At 61.2% G+C, this 27,064-nt stretch overlaps 1 protein-coding gene across 1 annotated transcript; it reads left to right on the plus strand.

Annotated features, from left to right (window-relative positions):
- Nucleotides 1-3,755: 3,755 nt before the first annotated feature.
- On the plus strand, nt 3,756-26,056 carry UVSSA (UV stimulated scaffold protein A). The gene is made up of 13 exons (XM_081148319.1): nt 3,756-4,223; nt 5,425-5,755; nt 6,473-6,593; nt 7,384-7,737; nt 8,524-8,636; nt 8,720-8,848; nt 15,318-15,417; nt 19,930-20,074; nt 20,437-20,562; nt 20,998-21,181; nt 21,519-21,630; nt 24,077-24,251; nt 25,803-26,056. The coding sequence occupies exons 1-13, from the start codon at nt 4,126-4,128 to the stop codon at nt 25,894-25,896; spliced, it is 2,082 nt and encodes a 693-aa protein (XP_081004445.1). The 5' UTR covers nt 3,756-4,125; the 3' UTR covers nt 25,897-26,056.
- Nucleotides 26,057-27,064: the final 1,008 nt, after the last annotated feature.

The following is a 27,064-nucleotide window of genomic DNA, read 5'->3' on the forward strand; positions in this document are numbered from 1 at the left end:
CCAGCTGCTTGGCACTCCTGGTGGCTCCGCTGATGGGGATCCCACTGGGTCCTCTGGGCTCCTGAAGGAGAGGGTATCCCCTGCTGAGCAGTGTACCTTCCCATGCTCAGAGGCACCTGCTGAACTTGGGAGCCAGCGGTGGCCTCACCCCCTCTCCACAGCTGGTGAGGCCTCCCTGGAGCCGCACTCTTCCTGAGAAGTTGCTGGGCAGGGACTGAGTGCTGGGTCACACACGCGACCAGGGGGCCACAGGGCTGGGCTGTACGGAGTCTCAGGTAGGACTCAGGCCCTTTTTGAAGGGCCTCTGCCCTCTGCCCTCTGTGTCAGCCCCCAGGAGCTGCCCACCTTACTTGGGTAAATTTCTCTTAATTTGTGTAGCTTCTGTCGCTGTACCAAAGTGGGGCTCAGACACAGCTGGAGTCCATGTGCCCCGGTTCCCGACCCTGACACATTCAGTGCTGTTAACTTCTGTCCCCATTGCTAAAGCCGCAGATGGTCCCCACAGCTCCCCCTGCCTACTCTCCACCTGGGCTGCACCTCCTGTTCTGTGGACCCCGCCTGCCTGCACTTCTCCCCTAGCCCCCCTCCCTGGGTGCTGGAACCTGTGGCTTCCTGACTGGGTGCTGGTTGTCCTCTGTTCCCAACCCATGCCTGGGACCACATCCCGGATATAGCCTGCAGGCCGGCACCATGTTCTGCTTTAGGGGAGCAGAGCGTGGCAGTACCACCCAGTGTCACTGGGTGAGAACAGGCATGCACAGCATGGTCCCTGGCAGCTGGCCCTGCAGCAGCCGCCTCAGCTACAGGCTGCTCTGCGTGCGTGACCCGCATGCGTGACCCGTGCATCTGCGTCTATGGACTTGCCTTTCTGGACATTTCATACAAGTATAACCACAGTATTTGGCCTTTTGTCCAGCTTCTTTTATTTATGGTGGGGTTTTTTTTTGTTTTTTTTAAAATATATCTTTATTGATTTCAGGGAGAGGAAGAGAGAGAGAAACATCAATGGTGAGAGTCATTGATTGGCTGCCTCCTGCACGCCCCTGACTGGGGATCAAGCCCACGAACCCGGCCTGTTCCCTGACTGGGAATCAAACCCTGAACTCCTGGATCACAGGTCGATGCTCAACTACTGAGCCACACTGGCTGGGCTATGGTGATGTTTTAAGGCTGAAGGAGACACAATGTGTTCATCACCTCTCGATGGACACTTGGGTATTCCCACCTTTGGCCACTAAGCACAGCACTGCTGTGGACAGGCATGTCCAGGCTTTCGTGTGGGCCTATGTCCTTAGCACTTTTATCCCATTCTGCCCCTGCCCCAGGTCCTAGAAAACATCCAGTCTGCTGCTTGAGCACTTGTTTGTACTGGTGCCATGTTGAGCACCATGCTGAAGACGCCCCAGAGAGACCAAAGCACCTGGGCATCAAGCAGGCCTTCCTGAGGAAAGGCTGCGGCAAAACCTGGAAGAGGGGTGAGGCAAGGGCAGGGCACACAGCATGTGCAAAGGCCCTTAGGCCCAGTACAGAGCACCAGGCGCATGGATGCAGGGGCCTGGCTGTGAATGGCGTGAGAGCGACCTTCAGGGTCCTCCTCTGGGGTGCTCACCTGTAGCCCTAGAAACAGGTGATGGCCAGGTCGGAGTGCCTGGGGAGCACCTGGGTGCACATATCCAATGTGGCTGGACCCTAGTTTCCAGGCTGCACCAGGGAGTCCACACCCCTCAGCCTCCCAGGATAGGACTGGGGAAGTGGGGGTGTGGGTTGCAGGGTGGGCAGACCCAGGTCCACCCAGACGATGCCCACCGCTCAGCGGATGCCCACCGCTCAGCCGTACAAGCCTGGGGCAGGGGAGTGAGTCCTGGAGAAAGATGAGCCCAGGGAGGGTCCGGGCCAATGGGCTGGGAAGGGTGGTCCACCTGCACAGAAGCGGCTCCACAAAGAAGTGCGGCGGGGCAGGGGTGCCTGTAGGGACTACGCAGGCCCAAACCTTTAGGGGGTTCAGGGACCTGGCCATCCCGCCCCTCCCAGCGGACCTCAGACCCTCCTCCCCCGGCCGCCGCCCAACCGCCCCTTTCCACCTCCGAACCGGGTCTCATGGGCCCCCCATCCCGGATCCTTCGGGCAACGCGGGGAGCTGGAGAAACGCGCGCCAGCTCCCATCCGGCCAGGCCCGGCCTGCCTGTCGCAAGGGCAGGGCCCGGGCACCGCGAGCCTTCCGAAGGCCGCGGCGCGCACACCGAGCTCGCACTCCTCCGGCCCGGCCCGGCACGCGCACGGGCACGCGGCCCCTTTAAGGACTTGCTGCGCCCTCCCGCTTCCTGATTCCCGCGCCTCACCCGGGACGACGCCGGGTGCGCGCTTGCGTCAAGGCCCAGCCCTCTGCCCCGCCCTCGCCTCCACGGTCAGAGCAAACCATTGGCTGCGAGCTCGAAGACACGTGATCGGAGGCAGGTTCTCCGCCGGAATAGGCGGGGCTAAGGTGAGGGCGGCTGCGTTGCGCCGTAGACGCCGTGGTCGCCTCGCGGACCGCGCGCCGCTCGGGCCAGGGGAGCCAATGACTGTAGCGGCCGGGGGCACGTGACAGGAGGCGGGCCCTTGGCCGGAAGGGGCGGGGCGAGGAGGGCGACTTGGAGGCGCGGTAGGTGCTGAGGTGACCGCGTAGCCGGGCGGGGGTGCAAGTTCCGCTTTGGGGGCGACGGGGCGGGGGCGCCGGGGCGCCGGCTGGTCCCGGGGCGCCGCGTCTCCTCTCCTGGGGACACCGCCTCCTCCTCCCCGGGACGTCCTCTCCCTGCTCCCCAGGACGCCGCCCGTCTTCCGACGAGCCGCTTTCCCGCCCCGGGAGCCCCTCTCCCTCCCGGTGCCCCTCTCTCCCCCCTCCCGGGTGCCCCTCACTCTCCCCTCCCGGGTACCCCCTCCCTCCCCTCCCGGGTGCCCCTCTCCCTCCCGGTGCCCCTCTCTCCCCTCCTCCCGGGTGCCCCTCTCTCTCCCCCTCCCGGGTGCCCCTCACTCTCCCCTCCCAGTGCCCCTCTCTCCCCTCCTCCCGGGTGCCCCTCTCTCTCCCCCTCCCGGGTGCCCCTCTCTCCCCCTCGCGGGTGCCCCTCTCTCTCCCCTCCCGGGTGCCCCTCTCTCTCCCGCCCCCCGGGTGCCCCTCTCTCCCTCTCCCGGGTGCCCCTCTCTCCCTCTCCCGGGTGCCCCTCACTCTCCCCTCCCGGGTACCCCCCTCTCTCCCCCTCCCGGGTGCCCCTCTCTCCCCTCCTCCCGGGTGCCCCTCTCTCTCCCCCCCCCGTGCCCCTCTCTCCCCCCCTCTCGGGTGCCCGTTTCCCTCCTCCTCCCGGGTGCCCCTCTCCCCCCCCCCCCGTGCCCCTCTCTCCCCCCCTCTCGGGTGCCCGTCTCCCTCCTCCTCCCGGGTGCCCCTCTCTCTCCCCCCTCCCCCCCCCGTGCCCCTCTCTCCCCCCCTCTCGGGTGCCCGTCTCCCTCCTCCTCCCGGGTGCCCCTCTCTCCTCCCCGAGAACCTGCCCGGCCGGCCCTCCTCCCCCGTGTCGCCGAGCCCGCAGCCACCCCGCGCTGTGCTTCGGCCCCCCGGTGGCTCCCCGGGCGCACGTCGGGTCTCCCGCGGGCGCGGTGTCCAGAGGCCGAGCCCCGATGAGAGGCCTGATGAGAGGCCTGCGGGGGAGGCCCACTTCTCTGTGATGCACTTACACAAAGCACATTTTCCTTAACATTTCCGCCTTTTCTCTTTTCCTCTGTTCAAGTATTACAGACGGCCCCCTTTCCCAGCGAGCCCTCTCCGCGCCCGGGCCTCGCGCGCCGCCCGCGGGGCTTGTGCCTAGAAGGTCTGGGGAACCTGACGGGCGTGTCCTGCCCACGCGCGCCCACGCCGCGAGTCTGCCCTCCGCGTGCAGGCTCCGGAGCCGACCTTCTCTCCTCGCACTTCGCCACCGAAAGCGCCCGGTGGGCCCCGCCTGGCCGCCGCCTTGACCGGTTCCGTTTCAGCGCCCGGGAGGGCATCTCGCAGGCCCGGGGCGAGGACCCAGCCCCACCGCCTGAACCCCAGCACCCGGTGGGCCCGGGACGGTGAAGCGCTAGGCGGCCCCTTGGGGTCTCTGCTCCGCGTTTCCAGTTATGGATCAGAGGCTTTCGGAGTTGGTGGAAGACCTCACAACTTCAGGAGAGCCGCAGCTGAACCCCGAGAAGATGAAGGAGCTGAAGAAAATCTGCAAGTATGTCTTAAGGTTCAGCATTTCATGGTGACCGGCTGGCCCGGCAAACCCAACACCCCTGGGATGTTGTACAATTGTGAGGCTTCCCCTGGGGCCAGGCACATCTCAGCTCTCCAACGTCACTTCTGCTGGGAAAACCCCCGAAGGAACACGCCAGGATGTTACCCCAGGGCCCCGAAGTGTTCTGGGGCAGTGGTCCCAGGTGAGGGGAACATGTCAGGACTGGGGTTGAATCGCTGTTCACTCCCATGTGGGTGACGGAGTGTGGCCCTGGAGTGCACATGTGTGATTTAGGGGGAGTGTACGTCTGCTGCTTTAACTGTTAGAATGTGCGGTGGAGGAAGGTGAAAGGTCACGGGTAGGCAGGTGGCCTTCTGGTGCTGCAGGACCTGTGTGTCCACCCGCCCTTCTCTCCCACTGCAGGCAGGTGAGCTGGGATCCACTGAGAGCCGCTCAGACCCTGGGAACATAAGCAGAGGTTTACATTGTGTTTATGAAACAGGAGATTTTAAAGGATTATTAAGTGATGAAAAACTTACATTTTGACTAAAAAATTTCAGCTCAGATCAGGTTTCACTGTATGCCCAGAAAACCCCCAAACAGCGGTGGCTTACAGGGCAGGGGGGCACTTTAGTCTGTGCCGAAGCCGCTTCCCTGAGGAACGCCGACCGCGAGGTGAACAGGCAGCGAGGCCATCCCAGTGAAGCTATGGGCGCTGACACGGAAACCTCACGTAACTTTTACGTGTCGTGGCGTATCACTCTCTTGATTTATTTCAACCACTTAAAAATAAAACCACTTCTGGTTTGTGGGTTTTTGCTTTTTTTTAAACCTTGCTTGAAGATATATTTAGAGAGAGGAAGGAAAAGAAATGTGGATATGAGAGAGAAACATTAATTGGTTGCCTCCTGGATGCGCCCCGACCAAGGGTCAAACCCACAACCCAGGTATGTGCCCTGACCCAGAATTGGACCCAAAACCCTTTGGTGTATGGGGTGATGCTCCCACCAGCTGAGCCACTTTGCCAGGGCTTGGCTTGTGGGTTTCACAGAAGCAGGAAGGGACCAGGCTTGGCCGTGCAAGGGGGAGTGAGGACCAGGACAGGGCACGTGTCCCTGCCTCTGTGAGCACTGCCCCCATGGCACTTAACTACCGTGTCCTCAAGTGTTGGGCGCTTGGTAAGAACAGCTGGCATCCCCAGGTCGTCGGAGGAACAGCTGAGCCATGCCTACCACCTGCTGATGGCCCAGCTGAGCCAGGAGCACGCCGAGATCCGCCTCTCTGCCTTCCAGATTGTGGACGAGCTCTTTGCCCGGTCTCACCTGTTCAGGGTGCTGGTCGTGTCAGACTTCCAGGAGTTCCTGGAGCTCACTCTGGGCACCGACCACAGGCAGCCCCTGCCGCCACCCAGGGAGGTGGCCCAGAGGCTGAGGCAGGCTGTCACCCGGGCCGTCCAGGGGTGGAATGAGAAGTTTGGCGCGGCCTATAAGAAGCTCGCCTTGGGCTACCACTTCTTGAGACACAGCCAGCAGGTGGGTAGGCCTTGGCAGTGCCATCTTGGTGGGCAGACTTGCCTGGACCCTTGGCTACTGGGGCAGGGTTGAGGACCGAGTGGGCCTGAGAGTAATCAGCAATGTGGGGGTCAGGGGCTCCAGAGACGGGAGGAGCAGCTTTGGGAGGAAGCTGGGAAGCTCATCCCTGGGTGTGGGTGGAGCTGAGCCTGTGGACCTAGTTCCCACGGGTGTACAGGTGAAAGGACAGTGAGATTCAGCTTCTCAGATGCAGCCCTTCTCTGGGACAAGTTTTCCCCTCTGGGACCCGTCTTACACTTTGTGTTTACCTGGGTCCCTTCTGCACTGGTCCCTGCTCTCCACCTGCGGGTGCTGCCTCTCCCGCTACAGGTCTGGGGTCCATGCTCAGGTGGTGGTCTCAGGCTCTTGGGTCTGGCCAGCAGCTACCCTTCCCTGCTGATTGGAGTGAGCAGCCCCCCCAACCCCCAGCACGCTTGTTGCCATGGTCTTTTTGTCTCTTTGTTGGGAGATGTTGCTGGCTGTGCTCTTTCCAGGGACCAAACACGCAGTCCAGTGTGTTCCCTTGTGTTTTGAACACTGAACTGGAGAGACCCACTGAGGTCTGGCTGGGTGCCGGTGACAGTGCTGGTGCGGGTGCCCCTTCTCTTTGGCCTGTTTTGACTTTCATTTTCTTTGTGTTCTGTTCATTTGGGTCTCATCTTTATCTCACTTTCTCAGGTGGATTTTCAGGATGTGAGCGCTAGGACTCTGGCAGAAAGAAAGCGAGAAGAGGAAAAGCAGAGGCGCTTAGACAGAATCTACCGGGACAGGTCTGAGCAGGCCGTGCGGGAGATGGAGGGTGAGTCTCCAGGACAGGGGGGCAGCAGGTGGACAGCCAGCTGGGCAGGGACCCCCGCCCTGTCCTGCGGAACCTCTCCTGGTCGGCAGCTGGCGGGGCCCTGTGTGCTGTGCAGGCCTCTTGGTGGTCATGCTGGCAGCGACCCCTCCCTGCATCATGTCGTCCAGGCAGGGGGAGATGAGATGTGCATCCTTTGTTGGTCTGTGGTCTGAGCTTCACCCTGCATCTCCTGGCCTCACTTGCTCTTGCCAGCCCCTTCCCCAAACCCTAGCATTTGTTTTCTGGCAGCCAGGGTGTGAGGAACAGGAATGCGGCTCTGCCTCAGGTGCTTGGGGGAGGACCAGGCCTTGAAAAGGCACATAGGCCCCTGGGCCCAAGGAGAGCAAGCCATGTGAGTGGGTGCAGGTGCACTCAGACTGGAGGACTGGGACGTGGCGGGTGTCTTCATGGCCCTCAGCTGGCCGCTCCCTCCCCCAAGTTCTGCCTGTGACAGTGCATCCCACGTGGAATTCACAGACATGCCAAGTAGTGGCTGTCGCAGCCTGAGACAGATCCGTGGGGTCAGGACATGGGAGGAGGGCCCCACAGCCGCAGCTGCCAAGCTAGCTCTCCAGCGGTCACAAACCCTCTGCTGACACTCGAGGCCAGGGCGCTGGGCTCTGCAGGGGGGAGGTGGGCTGTGGACAGCCCACCTGCTGCTGGACAGGTCTCCCTTGGACAGGGGTCTCTGCCCTCGGGTGGGCAGTGCTGTCCTGTGATGTGACCCAAAAGCAGGTCTTGGTCTTTGCAGAAATGTCTGAGGAGATCCGGGGCTGCCTTACAGAGGTGGACAGCTGCTTCCGGCTGCTGGTGCCCTTTGACTTGGGGCTGAGCCCCGGGGCCGTTCGGCTTGCTGTGGCCTCTGCTGCACCCGAGGAGGGTACCCCTCTCCCAACCAGCACCCCCGTTGGGGATGAGGAGCGGCCGTGCTGCAGCAAGACCCTCCCGGCCTGTGCACTGCGTCCAGTGGCCATCCGTGGGGAGGGGCTGCCCCATGCCACCCAGGGGGCCTCCTCGGACGACGAGGACAGTGACCAGGAAGAGTTTGTGCGGTGCCATGGGCTGGGCTCCCACAAGTACAGCTTGGACGTGGAGCTGTCCTCAGGTGACGCACCCCTGCCGCAGCTCAGGGCTCTCCCTCACTGCCGACCAGGCTGCTGCCTGAACCAGGCCCCCTTGGCCACTGGCCTGCAGGACACTTCTGACAGCTCAGGCTTCTTGGCGCCGTGAGCAGGTCAGGGATCCCCCAAGTTGGGGTTAGGCTGTGGGTCCCAGGGCCCTCATTGTGACATGTAGGTGAGGTGACCAGGGTGCCTGTGGAGCATGTGCAGTGGCTACAGGCTGCTGCCCAGTCCATTGGGCTCAAACAGTGGCTGCCAGGGCCTGGGAGAAAAATGAGATGGAGAAACAGCTTCTCACCATGTTTGCAAAGATATAGGTGGTGTCTCTCAGAGCCCCATGTGGCCCTGGCCTCCCAGCCTCGAGGTTTCACCCCATGTGCCGGGCCCCCTGGGCCTAGCTTCTACATAGGTGCCCGATGTCCATGTTGGGTGTGGGTGGGGTTGGGGCCCTTCAGGAATTTTCTTGGGAGGAGAGCAGCCTGGCTGGAAGCTGCAGGAAGCCCTGGGCACACAGGCACACATGCACCCACCCACCCAGAACCTTTGAGCCCCAAGGAGCTGCCATGAGATAGGCAGAAGCAGTCTCGGGGCCAGTGTGGAAGGAGCGTTGGCATCAGACTGAAACGGTCTTTGCCAAAATCATGAAGCAGCAAATCTTGGGCATCAGGTTTGGGGTCCCAGGCAACCAACCTATGGCGGGGTGGAGATGGAAGTGCTGTGACCTGCCCTGGGCCTCTGGTCCCTCTGGTGACTGGCGTGCCCCTGTGCAGACAGCCTGAGGGTGCGGGAGGACGAAGACAACTGCGCTGTCATCCAGTCAGCCCGGGACGCGCTCAAGCTCATCCAGAACAAGTTCCTACCAGCTGTGTGCAGCTGGGTCCAGGTGAGGCTCCCTGAGTGCCGGGCAGGTGTGGTTGCCTGGGGAGGGTGCCCAGCCTGCTGGATGACAAGCCCCCTTGCTGGCAGCTGTTCACCCGCGCAGGTACACATGGGGGGCACTTGGAGGCTGCCATCGGTCTGAAGGCAGAACTGGAAACGGCCCTGTGGAAATCCCGGGAGCTGAACATAGAGCCCGAGGGGCCGCGCAGGAGGGAGGTGAGTGGTGGCGACTGGGTGGAGGTGGCTAGGGTTCCTCTCTGGTCCGAGTTCAGCCCTGTGAGCAGAAACGCTGGGCTCTGGAGCAATCCAGGTCCTCCTTCACTAGGCCTTGGGGTTGAGGACCAGTCCAGCTGGTCCAGGAGGTGGAGCGGCTGGGCCAGGGAGTTCCAGGTCCCTAGGGTGGGAGGGGGCCTGTGAGTTTCTGAACTGTTGGGCCCCACCTTAGGTCCTTTGACTTTGCCGGGTGTGTAGCCCCCGGGGACCAGCAGAGGGCGATCTTGTTTCTCTCCTTTGAAAACGGCCAGTTGGGGAAATTCACAGCAGGTGCAGCGCAGGGTGCGATGTGGGGATCCTGGTGTGTCTGCCGGTGTGGCCGTGGGCTCAATTCCTTACAGAGGCCTGTCAGGCCCTCAGCCACCTCCAACCCCTCCGAACTCACGTGAGACTTGGACCTCTCACTGTTAGAAACCTGGGTGTTGCCCCCAGGTATCTATCTGTAGGATGACCTGTGGGTGGGAGGCACGGAGTGTCCAGGCCTGGTTGTCCAGTGGGGGCCTCCAGGCTACTTGTGGCAGGAACAGGCTTGGGGAGTTGGAAGCCGTTGGTCAAGGTTATGCCACAGTTCACTCTGAAGGCTGGAGGGCCTGGCCAGGCGAGGGGCTGACCTGGGGCCATGTCTGTGTCCACTGAGTTAGGGGGGACAGGGTAAACTGAGGTGGGCTCTGTGCATGCTACACCAGGCAGTGGGGGCCATGGGTCTGACTGCGTGCATGGAGCAGGCTGGAAGGTGTCTCTGCCTCATCTCTGCCTGTCAGGGAATGAACAGGAGAGCAGGCGACTCGGAGAGGCTGCTCCGGGAGCTGATTTAAGAGGCACTGCTCTGAAGTCCCTGGAGACAGTGCTCATTCCTCGGGCTGTAGATGGAGTGATTGGCCGCAGGCTGAGTGGCAGTGCCCTGTTCAGGTGAGCGCGGTTCCCAGAATAGATACCAGTATCTGCACATCTGTTCCCGTCTGTGCAGGGCGGCCGCCAGTGGGCTGGTAATTAGAAATTGGGGTCCCGTTGTTCTTGGCTGGTTTTCACATAAGGTGCCTGGGGGTTAAACCCCGGGCCTTGGTGTCTTCCCACTTAGCTCAGGTCTTGGCTGTGGGAAGAACAGGCTGAGCGGGTGCTAACTCAATAAGAGACTTAAACATCTGAGAACTTGTCACAGATGTTTGAGAGGCTCCCCTGGTTCCAGAGACCATGAGGCCCAGACGCCGAGGGGCGGGAGCCTGTCCCTGGACGGTCCGGGCCGCCTGGGCCTCTCCTCTTGGCAGCTGCACAGGACGTGGCCCCTTTTTCTTTCAATTTCCTATTTCCGTCTGTGTTGCCACTGGTTTCTACATATTGTTTTCCTTTGATGTAGATGTTCTGTCTTTAAAAAATATTTAGGCCAGTTTAAGTAGGTTTAACTGTTTGCTTTATAGAGCGTCTCGCCTGCGTCTGCTGGGAAGCCGGCCGGGATAAATCTCACCTGGATCGATAGGAAGCATCACGGGAGATTTAGTTCCCAGCCTGGCTGTTCCCGGGCAGGGGTGATAATCCGCAGGGCCGCATCCGTTACACTGATAAACATCCTCTGGAAACTTTTAAATTGCATGCTGTTTAATTATGTAGCTAAGATCACCAATTTGTGTTGTGTAATTAACAAAATAGTAATTTCCCACTAACCAGTAAGTCAGAAGAAAATAGTTTCAAGCATCAGTCTGTTTAAATGATCAGCAGTGGGGTTTTTATTTTCTAACCCTCACCCGAGGACATTTTTTCCATTGCTTTTCAGAGAGAGTGGGAGAGGGAGAGAAACACATCGATTGGTTGCCTCCCGCATGTGCTCCCAGGGCCAGGGATTGAACCTGCAACTGAGGTATGTGTCCTTGGCTGGAATCGAACCTGGGACCCTTCAGTCCATAGGCCGATGCTCTAACCTCTGAGCCAAACCAGCCAGGGCAGCAGTGGGCTTTTTAAACTAATACTAGGCTTATGGGTTTAAGTGGCTAAAATACCCACCTGGATGCCCTTGTCTCACCCATCACCAGTCTCGTGTGGCAGCTGCATGGTCTTAATGGCAACACCTCCCTGCTCATCCGCTGGACTCCGCATGAGGTCTTCCAAGTCTGTTGGCCTCTGTGGAGGGAGGCCTCGGCCATGCAGTGTCGGGCCCTGTGTGCCCGGCTTCCGTAGGTGAAAAGGGCAGAGCAGGAGACGCAGGGAAATGAAATGTTGGATGCTCCAGGCTCCCAGAGAAGCAGGGAAACTAAATCAGCCACGTGGGGACCTTGTACTCGGCAGGGCCAGTAAACAACCTTCCTGGTGACGGGGCCCCTCCATCATGCTGAAGGCCAGGCCGCTGCCTCCTGCTTTGAGGGGCTGAGAGCAGGGAGGGGTCTGCATGCTGATCTCGAGAGGACTAGGGAGCTTCGAGGCCCAGCACCCCCACCGCTGTTTGAACACCTGCCATCACCTCACCTTCCCCAATAGCCCTGCCCTCCAAACACCTTCACCTATTGTCTCTCTAATTCCAAAAGCTGCTCCACCAGGGTTTATTCTGTAACCCCATTTTACAGGTGAGAAGACTGAGTCAGGGCGGTTGTGTGAGTCTTGCCTTCCTCCCAAGGCTGAGCCACCCAGTGAGGGTGCCACCCACAGCGTCACAGGGCTGGAGTCCTGCCTCCAAGCATGGAGGAAGGCAGGCTGAACTGGAGGGTTGGTGCAGCTGGGCAGCTTTTGTGTTCCATTGGGTGCCAGAGCCCAGGTGAGAATGCTCTGTGCCCCTGCACACCTCTTATGGGCTGCAGACTCCAGCGCACGCCCCATGTGGTCACCGGAGGAGAGGGCTGTCCATCTGGACCGAAGCACAGGCTCCAGTGCCTGGCCCGTGTCTCCTGGGCTGCCATCCCACCTCAGGTTCACGGTTGCGCCCTTACCTGTTTGCGGGCTGCCCGCCCAGACCCAGCAGAGCCCTGGGCCCCAGCCTCACCCTAGAGATGGACCTTCAGGCGGTGGCAGCCTCCCACCCCCAGCACCCCAGCAACTCGACGGGTGCTGGAGCAGCTCCCACAGTGAGGCCTGTTCGAAGCTCACTCCTGCTGCGATTCAGTCAGAACAGCAGGGAGGAGGCTGCCCTGCCACTGGCTTCTGATTCTCCCTTGGGGGGTACGTGCTCCACAGCCGCCCTAGCGGGCTTTGGGGTCCGTGTGCTTGCCATGGTCAGCCTGCCGCCCTGGCTGCCCTCTGAAGGTGCTGCAGCCGAGATGCTTTCGAGATTGCGGCCTGGCTGGGCAATTTGCACGGCCTTCTGGGAGGGCATTAGCATATAAATAGCCGCCGGATGACGGCCATCACAGCTGAGCACGTTTAATTTTTAGTTTATAAGATAGAATGGGCTTTTAAATGCATAGCCATCAAGCGCTGAGAGACAAATGCAGGTGGGAGCTCACTTGTCTGACGAGGCCTTACATCATTTTTTTTTAAAAGGGAAACACACATAAACTGAACAGAAGTGATTTCTTGGGTGAAAAGTAATTGAGATTGTGCACCAAGTTAATTAGATCACACAGAATTTATTTAATGGTCCCAGCTGTATCTCGGGCACGCGCTGGCCGGTGGGTGCTCCGTGCGAGGCCTCCCTTCCGGCCCTTCTCAAATAATTAGCAATCTCTCTACCCTACTCCTGTGAACTGATTGCATTGTATATTTTAGCTATTTTATTGCTTGTTTAATTATGATTGTGGAAGCTCATTTTTCTAAATCCTTTTAACTGGGTGAGAATCAGTTTGTATAAAGCCTGCTGAGGCCGAGGCCTACTCTGGGCCTCCCTGGTCTCGGGTGGGATGGTGGGCTGAGTGTCTGGGAGGGTTTAGTATAGGGGCCTGGCCAGCTCCCAAAACCTTGCAAAGCACTTGGAGGTGTCTGTGGCCACAGGTGCTGACTGCCTGCCCAGGACTCACCTGTTACAGAGGTGAGCACATGGCCTAGCGTGACCTCGAGTCCCCCAGACGAGGGGACCAGGTCTGGTTTTGTTGGATCAGGAAGCTGCTCCCAGGGAAACGGCACTGGGGAAAGCCCAGTTTATAGGTCTGACTGGTTCTGAAGATGACCTGCCTTCAGCTGAGGCCGCCTCAGGGCGTGATCGTCCTTGGGTGTCCTCTGGGCTGCTCTGACCCGCCCTGCCCCCAGCACCTCCCTACATGTGTCTGGGTGCTGGGTGCTGGCTTCTGTCCCATCTGTGACCTCTGACCTTGTGGGGAGGTTGTCCCTGCTGCCTTGATCGCTGGACTGGCCCCAGGAGCTCAGGCGTGGGCCTCAGTGGCCCAGCTGTGCTGTTTCCCAGTCCGGGTGGTGCTGTTTTGAACAGGTACTTGTGGGAAGGCAGAGGTCAGGGAGGTGTCTGGGCAGTGGCAACCTCCCGTGAAGTGGAGCTTTCTAGCTTTCTCAGCCTCAGGAGGTCAGCCATCACCGCCCTTCTGTGTTGCACAGTCGTCGAGCCCTCCTTGCGGGCTCACTGCCCACCGAGCTCCCCTGGGACGTCACACTGGGCAGTGGGAGCTTTCGTGCTGGGCGCGGTGTTGGCCGGAGTCTGGCTCGTCTGGTGCAGTGAGCCGAGGCCCAGCCGCCAGCGGTCACAGCCCAGGTGAGCTGCTGGCAGCACCCGGGAGCCCCAGTCCTGGCTGGCAAAGCTTCGCCTGGGACCTGGCTGAGGGGACCTTAAGGGGGCCGTTCTTACCGGCTCAGCCCCGCCCTGAGCTTACAGAGGACCTGTGTGCATCCCTGGCCTCTCCCTGCTAGGTCAGGAACAAAGAGCCTGGGGTCCCCACTTAGTGACTTGAGCAAACACTTAGGGCGAAAGGAGGTGTGGTTCCTGATAGTTAGCGAAGCAGCTGAATATTTTTTAGGAAATGGAAATTTAATACAAGTCCCCGGTGAAATTCGTTGGCGGGAGCAGTAAGTGTAATATTTTATGAAAATGACCCCATATTTAAACTCTGGCGCCTGTGGTATGCGTCGTAGCTCCCGGTCGGTCCACACCTACCTTTTAGAAAATTAAAACACATAAATTCTGCTTAGTGTTTGGTGCGCACTGCGCAGGCCTGCAGCGCAGTGCCCTAAAACCTTGGGCTGCTCGCCACCTTTCATAAATTCCTGGGGAGATTCTGTGCAAAAATAATTTTCAGGTCCGCGGCTCATTGTTATTCAAACGTGATTGATGGTCGTCATTTGCTCAGCGCTGGAGTTAAGTGCCCCTGTCATTTCCAAAGAGTATAATTGGGACGTTTCACAGGTCAGCGGTGGAGACAGGCTTCCCTTTTGATCAGTGTTAGACTGATAACAAAAATTACAGTTTCCGTGATTAATGTCTCTGCACCTCCCGATGCAGGGCTGCCGGGCGAACCCAAACAAAGTGCATTTGCATCTGATTATGCCTCTGGGGCTGCCCGCGAACCGCAGGTACTGACACCCACAGGCTGGTGTCCAGGGTGGCCCGAGGGTGCCGCTGTCTGGTGGCTGGCTGAGCTGGTGTGGGGCCAACCCGCGGCCGCCCCCTGTGGTCAGTGTTCCTCTCGGGGATTGTTTCAGAAGGACTATGTCAGATGGTCCTGTTTCCTGAAATGTTTGTCTCTGACAACCTCCCTAGGCCCGATCACTGGTGGTCACCCCACAGGGTCTCCCTTCTGGGCCTTTCCCTCAGGTGAGCTGCAGTTGGCGGTGGCATCCAGGTGGGTGCTGCCATTCTGGGGGCAGTGCCCACTCCTTGGGGCAGGGCCACCAGGCCACTGTCCTGGCCTGAGGGCCGGAAGCCAGAAGCAGAGCCCTGGTTCCTCGGTGGTGGGCAGTGGGTGGGGCTTCTGGGTGCCTCCTGCTGTTTGTGGCCCTGGCACGTGGCGTGGATGTGGCCATTGGTCACCCAGCATGGAAACCCTCCTCTGGGAGGACCGTTCACTCGCCTGAGATGAGCCTTTCGTGTGCAGGGGCCTGGCTGTGCAGCACCGGGGACCCTACCACGCTGGTCTGGCAGAAGTGGGCTCATCCAAAGAAAACCCTTTCTTTGGTGGCTTAACGTCATTGTTAAGAGCGGAATATTCCAGAAGTGCTGTGGTCACGTCAGTACCACCCGGGCCTTAGTGGGGAGCGGCCGAGCTGAGCCGAGCGAGGCCCGGGGCTGGGCCTGGAAGGGGGCTGGCACCTCACACGGGCCTTTGGGCGAGATCTGCTCTGAGACTGAAGCGGTGCCTGTTCCGCACGCCAGGCTTCGGGCAGCTGGGCCGGTCCAGTCGGGTCTGAAGTCGACGCTGAGGAGCGAGGGCATCGGCTGGGAGACAGCTCGGTGTGTCCCCCTGGCAGCGCTGACGCCCAGCCGGAGGGACAGCCCCACAGGGGCCCCGGCTCCGCCTCCTGCTCACACACCGGTTTGGGGGTGTTCCCACAGGCGGCATCCCCCGGGAGCGAGAGTGAGGACGACGACTTTGTGGAGGTCCCGGAGTGGGGGGGGCACGATGCCTGCGGCCCCGACTTACAGCCCAAGGATGGTAAGTGGCGGGGAGGGGCACTGGGAAGTGGGTTCCCCTCAGACAGTGCCCCTTGGCGGGGACCTTGGGTGTGGGCCCTGCCGCCCACTGATGGGGAGCCGGCCGTGGTCGGGGCAGGTGGTCCTGAGGTTCTCTGCGGCTGCCAGTGACACAGCTGCTTTCCCTGAACCCTGGTGGCTCCCCTTGTGCCCGGGCCATCCCTGAGGCCACCCGGTGGGTTCCTGTCGCCAGTTCCTGTGGGTGCAGCCAGGTGTCCACAGAGCAGGCCCTCAGAGGGCCCCTGCGCTGACCTCCGGTGTGGGGAGTGAGGGCCGGGGTGGGCCTGCTGTCCCAGAGCCGAGGGAGGGTCCTGCTCTGGGGCGGGGGTGGGGCGGGGCTTGGCGTTGGCTGCTGCCTCTCGTAGGTGAGAGGCAGCCACCCCACATTCTCCAGGCTCCCCTGCTCCCTGGTCACCATTTCTTGGGGGTGTCACAGGGCAGCGATCCTCCTTACAGTCAAGGAGTCAGACCCGGTGTCTGACCCAGGGTGTCTTGACTCCCTGACACGGAGCGACGGTGACCTTGGGGAGCACACCCCCACCTCTGTGGGGTCTCCTGTCTGGAAGACTTTCCTTTTCCAAAAGTCCTCTACAGGCCATGTCTGCACCCCAGGACTTGGCCCTCCAGGGGGGTGTGGGCCCACCTTCAGGCGGCCTTGCACGGGGCTCTCCTCCCGTCCAGAGCAAGGCCGTGGCTTCTGTGGGGAGGCAGACAGTTGACCTGGGTGGAGCGCGGATGAGATGACGGGTTCAGCGATCTTAGGGGTTGGACACTCGAGTGTGAAGGCGTGACTATTGGGGGTCACGTCAGATTAACCAGACCTCACAGCCGTCCGGGTGTCTGGTCCCTGTTCATACCAGGTGACCGTCCTGGGTGGTTCTGTTTCCTGGGCCCCCTCCAGGGAAGAGATGGGTCTCCCTCTGACCGCTGACCACACCCGCTGCTGATCCAAACCTGACCTTGGGCCAGAGGCCTCACCGACACGCACGAGGCACCCCAGAGCGGCTTCGCCGGTTCACGAGGTGCAGTGACCACCTTCCTGGGCCCAGGGTGGTGCCAGCAGAAGGCTGGCCATGCCTGAGGCTGCCAGTGCAGGTCACACAGTGGGCTGAGGGCAGGACTGCAGGGAACAGCCTGCTAGGCCCCGGCCACTTCTCTGGTTTCGGCAGCCGCGGGGCCGGCAGCCGCAGCCCTGCCTTAGCACCTGGGCCCGGGCCTGGCAGTGCTGCCTGCAGGTCTTCTCAGCCTGCGGGCTGCCCCCTCCTCCTCAGTCCTGGCCCGGCGCCCTGCACCTCGGTGCCCGCGCAGTGCCTGGCTGTGGCGGGTGCCTCACGAGGAAGGCAGGGACCCTGTTGCTTTTGCGTGTGTTTCTGCGGCCGTGCTCCACCCCTCTCTGGAGCTCACGTGTTCTGCTGGGGCCTTGAAGGTAGGATGGCTGGTGTCTGGGCAGGTGCTGGTGACTGATGTTCTCTAAACGGTGGCAAACCGGTGGAGGAGTGTGCTGGCGGCCCAGGGTCCAAGAGGGGTTTCAGGTCCCGTGGAGGACTGGGGAGGGGGCCTCTCCTGGCGTCAGACTCCCCCTGGTGACATGCCCTCCCCTGTGGAGCTATGAGGCCCCAGGTCACAGAGGGGCCTCTGCCCCATGTTTCCTCCAAGCTCTGGGCTGTGGGTGGCGGGTGGCGAGGGTGCTGCAGTCCACTCAGAGCCCAGGTCTACCCGGGGCTGCTTTTCCAGTTGGCTCGCGCGGGTCTGTGGCCCTTCAGTCTGAGCCCCTGCCCAGGAAACGCGAGCTCTCATTTTCTCTGAATTTTCACAAGCGGGGCTTTTATCTTCCCCTTAATCCTGCGTCTGTCAGGACGTAATCTCTTTCTCAAATTTACATTTTAATTACAAGGCCAGCTGAACTAGGCAAAATCAATAGTGTCAGGCGGAGGCTGACTTTGCGAGAAGCCCCAGCCTCTCCGTTTCCTGCATTGATCGTCCGGCGCCCGCCTGCCTGATGCTCCAGGCAGATCGGGCCCCTTGGTCAGTTTAAACAAAAAAGTAGATTTGGGCATTTCTGTGATACCTTCTAAAAGCAGCCGTGGGAGTAAGTTTGCACCCAGACCTGTGCTGAGTCAGATGCCCTCTGGGGGGGGGGGGGGGTCTTGTTCTCAGGCTCCGCTGTCCATTCTCCCTGCAAACTGCCGGCTGCGCGTCTGCTCTCTGGGTTTTCACTTTGAAAGTATGTCAGCGAGATTGATTTTCTACCACAGTGTGAAAATGGTGGTGTTTTTTAGTGCCCCAAGTATTTACCCCGCTCTAACACGCTTACCCATCTTTTTAATGGTTTAAAACAACAAATCAATGAAAAATATATTTCATTCTTGTAGCTCAGGAATTCTCGTATTGATCTTTGGCTGTGACTGTATCCATCCAAACGCCAGTGCCCACTCACCAGCCTCTCCTGCGCGTGAGGCGCGTGCGCTTGTGCGGGCACTTGCCTGTCCTGATGGTATCGTCAGATCCCAAGTGGGCCTGTGGACGCGGTGCTGGTGCCAGCATCCAGCAGGGCCCAGCCTCCTTTGGTGTCCCTGGGCCCTCACAGCTCGTGCTCGGGTGGCCAGAGGTGGATTCAGTCACCTCTAAGTGGCTCTGTGCAGTATCCCCCTTCAGCATGGGCCCCCAAGAATCGGAGCTGGACCCCATGCTCACGCGCAGAGGAGCGGGTCCTGACGGGCTGACCTGCTGTGAGCCACACCTGAGCAGAGGGGCCCTTTCAGGGGCCGGGCCCTTCCTGGCCTTACCCTGTGTCCTCCCCTCCGCCCCCACCCCCCTCCTGCCCTGGAAGCTCTTTCCTGTGTCCAGTGCTCATGCCGGTCAGCCCCCTTCTGACTGCCCCTTCCAGTCAGTGTTGCTCATGAGCCTGAGGTGGACGGGTGGACAGAGGTACGTAGTCAGTGGCCCGCACGGCCAGTCTGCACCTGGGGAGTACGCAGAAGCGCGTGTGCGTGGCCTGTAAGCTCCCCGCCTCTGGGGTCACCGGCCGCCCTTCACTCTGCTCCCCTCACTGCCGTGTGCCTCGAGGACGCAGTGTGGGTGACGGGTCTTCAGAAGGGCTGTGGTCTCCTCCCTGGTCACCCGCCAGCCTGCGTGTGCTCGGCAAGGGTTTCTCAGATGTGAAACCTGCGGCGCTGCTGGGCCGCCCCTGGGTCTGAACCCGGATCCGCTCGTCTGTTCCAGCCTCCCTGTGAGGTCCCGGGCCCGCAGCGCCCGCAGAGCCCGCAGAGCCCGCGGTGGGGTCCCACCCACCCCTCGTTCCTTTGGACCGGAAGTCCGGCTCCTTGCGTTGGCCATGGCCTCAGCCTCGGCTCCCTGGCCCGTCTGCGTGGTGATCTCGTTCCACCCGTGTCTGGCCGTCTGTCTGAGGCGGGCCTCACGCGGGTAACACGGTTTAAACGCTTTTGACCTCAGTGGCCTGTCAGGTTTCCGTCTCTTCGTGTACTTGTCGCCGTATTTCAGACGCTTCTCTTGCTGCTTCGCTTTCTTTTCCCACCTTTTATTTGCTAGATTAACTTTTCTTCTGCTTTTTTTTTTTTTTAATATGTCGTTACTGATCTGAGAGAGAGGAAGGGAGAGGGAGAGAGGGAAACACCAGTGACGAGAGTCACTGATCGGCTGCCTCCTGCTCGCCCCCGACTGGGGGTCGAGCCCACAACCCGGGCCTGTGCCCTGACCCGGAATCGAACCCTGATCTCCTGGACCCCAGGTCGATGCTCAACCCCTGAGCCATGCCGGCCGGGCTCCTCTGCTGGTTTTTAAAACTATTCATTCAGTAACAGGATAAAAACATGGTTCTTTCCCTGGCCGGGTGTCCAGTGGGCTGGAGCCTTGTTCCGTCCACCACGGAGGCCGCAGGTTCCATCTCCAGTCTGGGCACATACGGGGCAGCCGACCAGCGTCTCCCTTCGCGTTGGGGTTTCTCCCCCCCCCGCCATCTCTAAAGTCAGTCAGCGTTCTCAGGTGAGGGTTAAAGAAACATAAACGTTCTTCTGGCAGCCTCCCTGATTGTTAAAGATCTGTACTTACTTTGCTGTCCACCATAAACTTCTGTAGTTTATTGGCGTCTGCACGTGATGGTAACCTGGCTCCTGGGGACGTGCTGGGCGCCCACGTGGGTAGTGGCATCGGCGCAGCCGGCGGCAGGTCTGGGGAGGGCAGTGGGTTTCCCTGGTGCCCTCGTCTGCCCCAGGAGTGTGGGGACGGACACCGGCCTGCAGAGGTCAGGGCATGTCAGCCTCATCTGTGGCCGTGCCCTGGGAGGACGTGGGGGAGACGCCAGCATCGGGCTTCGGCGTAGCTCCGTGGACGGCACAAACGTGGGCCACCTCCTAACTGCCCGGCCACCACCTTCCCTCCCCGTGGGATGGGAGCACAGTGCCCCCCATGGCGTCTGTCCGGGGGACGGTGACCAGGAGTAGGAAATGTGTTTCAGGGCTGGAGAAAGACCTGGCTGCACAGGGCTTGCAGGCGAGGAAGAGCATGAAGATGGACGCGGAGGCCAGCGACCCCACCTCGGCTGCCGCCCAGCTCCACCGCCTCCGGGGCCGCTTGCCCCCAGCCCCGTGCCCGAGCCCCAGGTGACTCCCCGCCACCGTCTGCCCAGAGCACGGCCTGCCTCCCTGGCCCCTGAGGCCGCCTTGGCTCCTTGAAGGCAGCCCCAGGTGTGCACCTGCCAGCACCTGTATCTAGGGCCAGGGCCAGTGGGAGCAGGCAGGAGAATGGCCGAGGCTCTGGGGCTTGGGGGTGGACATTGGGCACCCAGGCCCCGGGTGAGGACCCCTCACAGCCTCAGCATTGCCCTGGAGCCCAGCCCGAGTGGAGGTCATTGGTCACAGGTGCCGACCCTGGGCCTGTGCCCAGGAGAGGAAGAAGCGGGTGGCTGTGGCTGTGGCTGGCCTGGCACACAGAGCGTCCTGTTCTGTTCTTGTGGCCCCTGCAGGACACCACTGGGACCAGAGGAGGCCCAGAAGCTGGCAGCAGAGCGGGCCCGGGCTCCCGTTGTCCCCTTTGGGGTGGACCTATGCAACTGGGGCCAGGAGCCGGAGGCCGTGGGGAGGATCCTCAAGTGAGTGCAGGCGGGTCTCATTCGTCGGCCCTGCTCCCTCCACCTGCACCCGCCCAGCTGTGTGACACAGTCGTGCCCCGTCCTAGACCTTGGGCTTTCCTGAGCCTCTCTGTCCCCTAGGAGATGCCCCGTGTCATCTGGGTACCAGGGCCCAGGGCGGTTCCTCACCCTTAAGGCTCCTCCAGCTCTTGTCACCACTGTCCCTGTCACAACTGCCCTTGCCCCCTGACCTCCTCGGACTCCGAATGAGCTGGGCCTGGGCTCTGCGAGTAGTGTCGGGAAGCCACCCCTCACTGCGCTGGGCTGTGCTCTGGCCCCACAGACCAGGGGGCGCGGCTCTGCCCATGTGAACCCCATTGGGGCAGTGTCCCTGCGTGGCTCTGACCGTCTGGGCAGTGTCCCTCGGGGGTTCTGACCGTCTGGCCCGCGCTGCAGGGCTGAGTCTCAGCACCGCTTCTGGAAACCCAGCGAGGTAGAGGAGGAGGTGAACAGTGCCGAGGTCCTGGAGGTGCTGCGGAGCCGCCACATAACCTTCGCGGGGAGGTTCGAGCCTGTGCAGCACCAGTGCCGTGCCCCCAGGCCTGACGGCCGGCTCTGTGAGCGCCAGGACCGGCTGAAGGTGAGGCAGCCCTGGGGCCTGAGGGCGAGCCGGGCTCCACGGGGCTGCTGGTGCTGGCCCAGCGCCTGGGGGGCTTGTCCTGGCTGCAGCCACCGCTTGGCCGCTGGACTGGGCCTGGTGCCTTCCCAGCCTGAGGGCAGCATTTGGGCCTCCAGGCAGGACTTGGCTTGTTCCTGCGTTTCTCTCCCTGAGCAGTGCCTGGGCTGGGGGGAGGCCTGACTCAGGCAGATGCCCCTCACCCAGTCCCAGGATGGCCACACCCTGGCGCCTTCCTTTGAGGGTGGTGAGGGTGGGTGGCAGAGACTCGGAGGGTGATGCCCACGTTGCTTTGCCGCAGTGCCCGTTCCATGGCAAGATCATCCCCAGAGATGACACGGGGCAGCCCCTCCACCCAGAGGACAGGGCCCGGGAACAGAGGCAGCAGCTGCAGAGGCAGGCCCAGTGCCCAGGTGGGTGCTGGGAGCTTGGGACTTGGGGCGGGGGGGGACACAGCCAGGCCCCAGGAGCCCCTGGGGTGGCTCTGTGTATCTGTGTGTGATCACCTACCGCCCCCGCTGGGTCACTGGGGACCACACCGCCTGTGGGGTCTCAGGGACACTTGATGCGTGACGTGGGCACACCCACTGCCAGAAACCACCTGTTGTCACTGGTTTGGTGGGTTCTGGGTTCTGAATCATTTTTTTTAAGCAGATGAAGAAATCAAGGCGAGAAAAGCTAATTGGGCGAGCCCGTGCTAGTGAGGAACTGGCGCATTTCTGCTGCTAATGCCTGGGGTCTGGCCCTCGCCAAGCCTTGCTCTCTGCAGATTGTGTTTTTTCTGTGCATGTGATATGTGTGTGTGTTATAAGTGTGTTGTGTGTGCACGCATGCGTTTGTGTGCTGCGTGTGTTATGCATGTAGTGTGTGTGCGTGTCTGGGCAGGAGGCGAGGGGCACTGGAACAGCTGAGCCTCAGGCATGGAGGGCGCTGGGTCAGGGCTCCCATTTTCTGGCAGTGGCCAGTTTCAGATCAAGTGGCCAGTGGGTCGCAGCCACCTAAACGCCATGCTCAGGACCATTTTGGAGCTTATCTGGGGTGCGAGTTGGTGTGGTGTGGGGCGCGTGGAATGGGCTGGCAGCCTCTCCGCCCCAATGGGGCCTGAGCAGCAGGGCCGGGTGGTGGTGTGAGGAAGCGGCCGTCATGGCTGGGCAGCACGTGGGCCACTCAGTGGACTGGAGTCTGAGGGCCTGGCCACCAGGTGCCCTCTCCCCATAGGCACCCGAGAAGGCAGAAGGCGGCTGTGTCTGGGGCAGTGCTGGCCAGCGTGTGGGGTCCCAGCTGGGCTGTTGGTCATCATTAGTGGGGTGTCTCCCTTTGTCCTGAGAGACGAAGATTAGATTTAGCCTGACTCCCGGTCAGTGCCTGGGCCCAGGCCCTGGATGGGGCAGGAGGTCGGGACCTGCTAATCCGCAGGCCGAGGCTCCCTGGTGGTGCCCACTCAGAGCAAATTAAGTGCCTATTTTTTGTGTCAGCCTGAAGAGTCTCTGGCTCCCCAGCCCGCGGTGACTTGTTAACAACAGGTATGGGCCGCGGCTGGGCCGGTGCTGGCCAGTCAGATGTGAAATAGCATCTCTTCACTAACTACAGTATCGATCCCGCCTCCCTGCTCGCGGGGCAATTTTCTTTCCCAGCGCTCACCTCGGTGACAATGCGGCGGAGCTCGGGCGTCCGCGCAGGAAGGCCGCGCGCCCCAGCATCTATTGATTTTCTTCAAAGGCTTTTAAATTGCTCCTTCATTTTACTGAGATGCTCATTCCATCTCGAGCTGCGCTGCGTCTTCCCGTTGTGTTTAAACAATTGCTCCATTCACTGGGCTCCTAAACTGTGACGCCTTCTTATTACTGGGAGATAAACTGTTTAGACAGTTTTCCTTAATCTTGGATTAATCGTCTCTGTATCTGAGCTCTGCAGCCCGTTTTCCTTCACTTCAAAAAATCAACTTGGGGAGGCCTGGCCATCTGTCTGTCTGAGGCGCGGCCTTGCCTGGTGCTGGACGTGCCCACTCACTGCCCCCCATGGGTTCCCGTTTGTGTGGCGGGTGTCAGCGGTGGGGTGGGGGTCCAACACCTCCTGCAAGCCAGGGTCTCTGTCTGGGTGTGTCAGGGGAGGGGTGCTGTGTTCTCGTTGCTGACTTGTGTGGCCCTCCAGGCCGGCTGGCTGGGCCGACGCCTTGTCTCATGGACCCCACATGGCTGGGGATGCAGGAGCAGGGATCCAGGCGGGAAGTAGCACTGACGGCCTGAGTTGGTGCCTTGGCCTCTGACCTCAATGCCTGCCCCCTGCCCTGGCTGGAGCCCCCCTTAGAGCTCTCGGCAGCCCTGGTCGTGGGCACGGGCCTGATCTGCGGCTGTGTGACGTTGCTTCCCCTGCGCCACTTCTGCTGCCCCAGGCCTGGCCGTGAGGGAGGGTATGGGGGGAGCAGGGCTGTCTGGGTGAACTAAGCCCTCACTGCTGAGACCTGTCGCCAGGTTACCTTTGGACCAATAGAGAGAGAGGCCAGCCTGCCCTGACCCTTGGCCGTGGCCGCCCCTGCTTGCACACCCTTGGCCGGCAGGCGGGTCAAGAGGCCATGATTTGGGGCCGGATGGAGCACAGTCCAGCCTGGAGTCTAGGAGGCAGCCTGTGGGTGGCACTGTCCGCAGCCTGGCTCTCCTGGCCTTGTGGGTGCAGCGTCCTGGGTGCAGGTGGTGGGAGGAGCTCTGCCTTGCCCTCAGCCCCAGGGAGTGGCCAGCCAGCCTCCCTGCCCCTCTGTCACGTGGGTGAGCTGCGTGGCTGTGTCAGGGGGAGGTTGGGCTTGGACGAGAGGTGCTGGGGTTGGTGCCAGGTGTTTTCTGAAATCTCGAGGTCTGTTTGCAGACTGGCAAGACCCCGAGTTTATGAGAGACGTGGAGGCGGCAACAGGGGTGGATCTTGGCTCGTCCCGGGTTGGCAGGAGAGGCAAAGGCAAGAAGAGGCGGCACCCTGGACTCACTGACCTGAAGCAGCAGGCGGACACCGCCCGCACGCGCATCGCCAAGAAGGTCTTTGCTAAGTAAGAGCCCTCACTAGCCCCTGGACCTGTGGGAGCTGGAGGGGAGCCGACCAAGCTCCCAGCCGTCCTGAGACCCCTGGTACCTCCTCTGCTGCACATTTCTTCCTGTGACCGCTGGCCCCCCGGTGGATGGTTGTTTCCAGCCAGTGGAGGGGGGAAAGCAGGCTGTCGGGTGGAATCTGGAGTGGTTACCCCGTGGTGAGGGATGAGCGTCTTATTTAGGGGGTGCTGCTGATGCAGAGCCAGCCTGTGTCTCCCCTCGTCCGACTAGCCTGGGCTGGGCATGGCCTGGAGGCCCCTCAGGGTCAGTGCTCAGGGGTGTCCACATGGTGACATCAGGTAGGCCAGTTACCTCCAAGTCGGCCAGGACAGGTCATCACACAGGTCTCAGCCCCAGCAGAGCTCGGTGGTGCCACCAGGACAGTGGACATTCCGGGTGCTGCTCTCACAGCCGGCTGGGGGGTTGGTCAGGGCGTCTCCCCACCTGGCTGGTGGGCCTGGGCAGGTTCTTAGTAGAAAGGCCTCCAGCCCAGTAGCCCCACCACCCATCCTACAGCGGTGGTCAGACAGCGGCTCCCATGTTCAAGGCATTGCCAGAAAGCATTTAGGGCTTTTGTGTAGGAAACCATGTAAGGCTGTTGCCTCCCTCCTCAGATTTATGCCAAGACCATGCAGGTCCATTAGGGGGCCTCTCACTCGGCCCCCAGAAGGCGCTCAGCTCAGCGCACTGGGCAGAGCAGGCCCTTCCTGCCCTCCTTGCCGGCCTTCCTGCCTCCCTGGTCCGAGTGGGGCTGAACAGGAGGGCAGCTTCCTGGGTGCCCACATGGAGCCCCCATGGGCTTTGCATTCCTGGTCTGTTGGTTCTTCCATGTCCAAGCCTGTAGGGCTTGGCCCCAGGCTCTGGGCATGAGGCTGGTTTCCTAGGGTTTAACCAGGGGTAAAGAGCACCCTGGGTGCTGACCCGGAAGCGTGTCTCCCTGTGTCCTCCATCGGGCCCATAGCTGACTGCTTGGGGCAGCCGTGCGGCCAGGAGGTCTCCCTACAGGAGTCTGTGGGTGACTGGGCCCTTTGCAGGGCAGCAGAGCCCCTGGGCAGTGTCAGCAGTCACTGCTGTGTGGCCCGGATGGCTTCCTCCTGGGCACAGGCCCTGCTGAGTCCACACCACCCTCCCCACAGTCAGCGGGCAGGAGCCCCCGGGGCTCGTCCGCATCTTCTTGCTGCTTGTTCTCAAGTGTCTCCCCACGAGTCTGGACGTGGAGCACCCTGCAGGCCCGGGCACAGCCTGAGTCCCGAGCTTCCTGACAGTGTGGCCTGCATCCCCCCCCCCCCATTGCCGGGCAGGCTGTGCCCATCGGGAGCACAGTCCGGCATTGCCAAGGCCACCTCTGGGTCGCGGCTACCCAGTGTGGTGTCCGGCGCCGCTGTTTCTGAGCTGTGTCCTCGTGAGCTGGAGTCTGCGAGGGGCCTAGGGCAGCATCTGCCCAGGACCGACGTCCCGTCCCAGCCAGGCCTGGGCCTCCCTGGTCACATCTTGCTTTGCTCTCCCCGCAGGGCGGCCGTGCAGAGGGTGGTCACAGCCATGAACCAGGTGGACCAGAAGAAACACGAGAAGTTTGCAAACCAGTTTAACTACGCGCTGAGCTAGAGGCTGGGCCAGCTCTGCTGTGGTCCCCTCTGCTCCTCGGCTCCTCCCGCTCTGCCAGTGTCCCCGAGGGGAGAGGGCGGGGACTGGGCAGCAGCCGCCGTCTCCACTGTGTTAAATGGGAGGAAATGGCATATTCTGATTAAAATGCTGAGGGTGTGGTCATGGGGGCCACTGCCACCTGTGTTATGGGTCTGGCTGCCTAAGAGGTCCCTGGAGCACCAGGGGTGACCTCGGCAGCCATGTCTCCATTGGGCAGCTTGCGGAGCCTGCACACTGCGTGACATGGTTCAGGCAATGGAAGGGGCCCCCACTCAGCATCGGAATGTGTGTGGCCCCACCCACCTCCGCCTCTACAGGGGGCTGGCCGCTCAGGAACTCTGGGAAAATCCATATTTTTGTGTAAATGCTGTTTTAATGCAAACACAAAGGGAAGCGACCGTCCACCTGTCGCATGTCTCGTTTCCAGCTCACGGCCTCGGTGACGGCTCCGTCAGGGTGCAGAGGACCACCGTACCCTGCTGCTTAGAAAACGACTTGATCAAGATGTAACTCACATACTGTGATGTTCACTCTTCTTCCAATTCAGTGGCACCACGTACGTTCCTGGTGTCGGGCACCCCCCACCCTGCGTGGCTGCAGAGCTTCTCATCACCGTGAAAGGCAGCCTGTCCCCATTAGTGGCCACTGCCCACCCCCGGGCACCTCTGAGCTACTGTCTCTGGATTTCCCTGTCCCGACACAGCCTTGACTGGAGCCATGACAGCCTCCGTGTCTGGCTCATGACAGCACAGTGGCTGTGAGGTCCTGTGTCATTCCCCTTCATTGCCTCACCACGCTCATCCTGGGGAGGTGCCACCTTGTCTATCCCTCGCCAGTGACGTGGTGGTGGGCACATTTGGCTGTTGTGCGTGCCAGTGTTTGTGTGGACAAGTTCACTTCTCTGGGCGTAAACTAGGAGCAGAGTCCCTGGGTCCCGTGGTGGCTCCTTAACCTTCCTGGGAACCGCTGACCTTCCCACAGCCTCTGCGCCCGGGGCGTCTCCAGGGGCGTCCTGGTGGGAGAGGTGCTTCCCCTGGTTGATTGCGTTTTCCTGATGCTGATGATGCTGAGCATTTTTTCATGTGCTCATTGGCCGTCTGTACGTCGTCTTTGGAGAAATGCCTTCAGG

This window comes from Miniopterus schreibersii (assembly GCF_964146895.1).
Source record: "Miniopterus schreibersii genome assembly, chromosome: 1".
Taxonomy (NCBI): domain Eukaryota; kingdom Metazoa; phylum Chordata; class Mammalia; order Chiroptera; family Miniopteridae; genus Miniopterus; species Miniopterus schreibersii.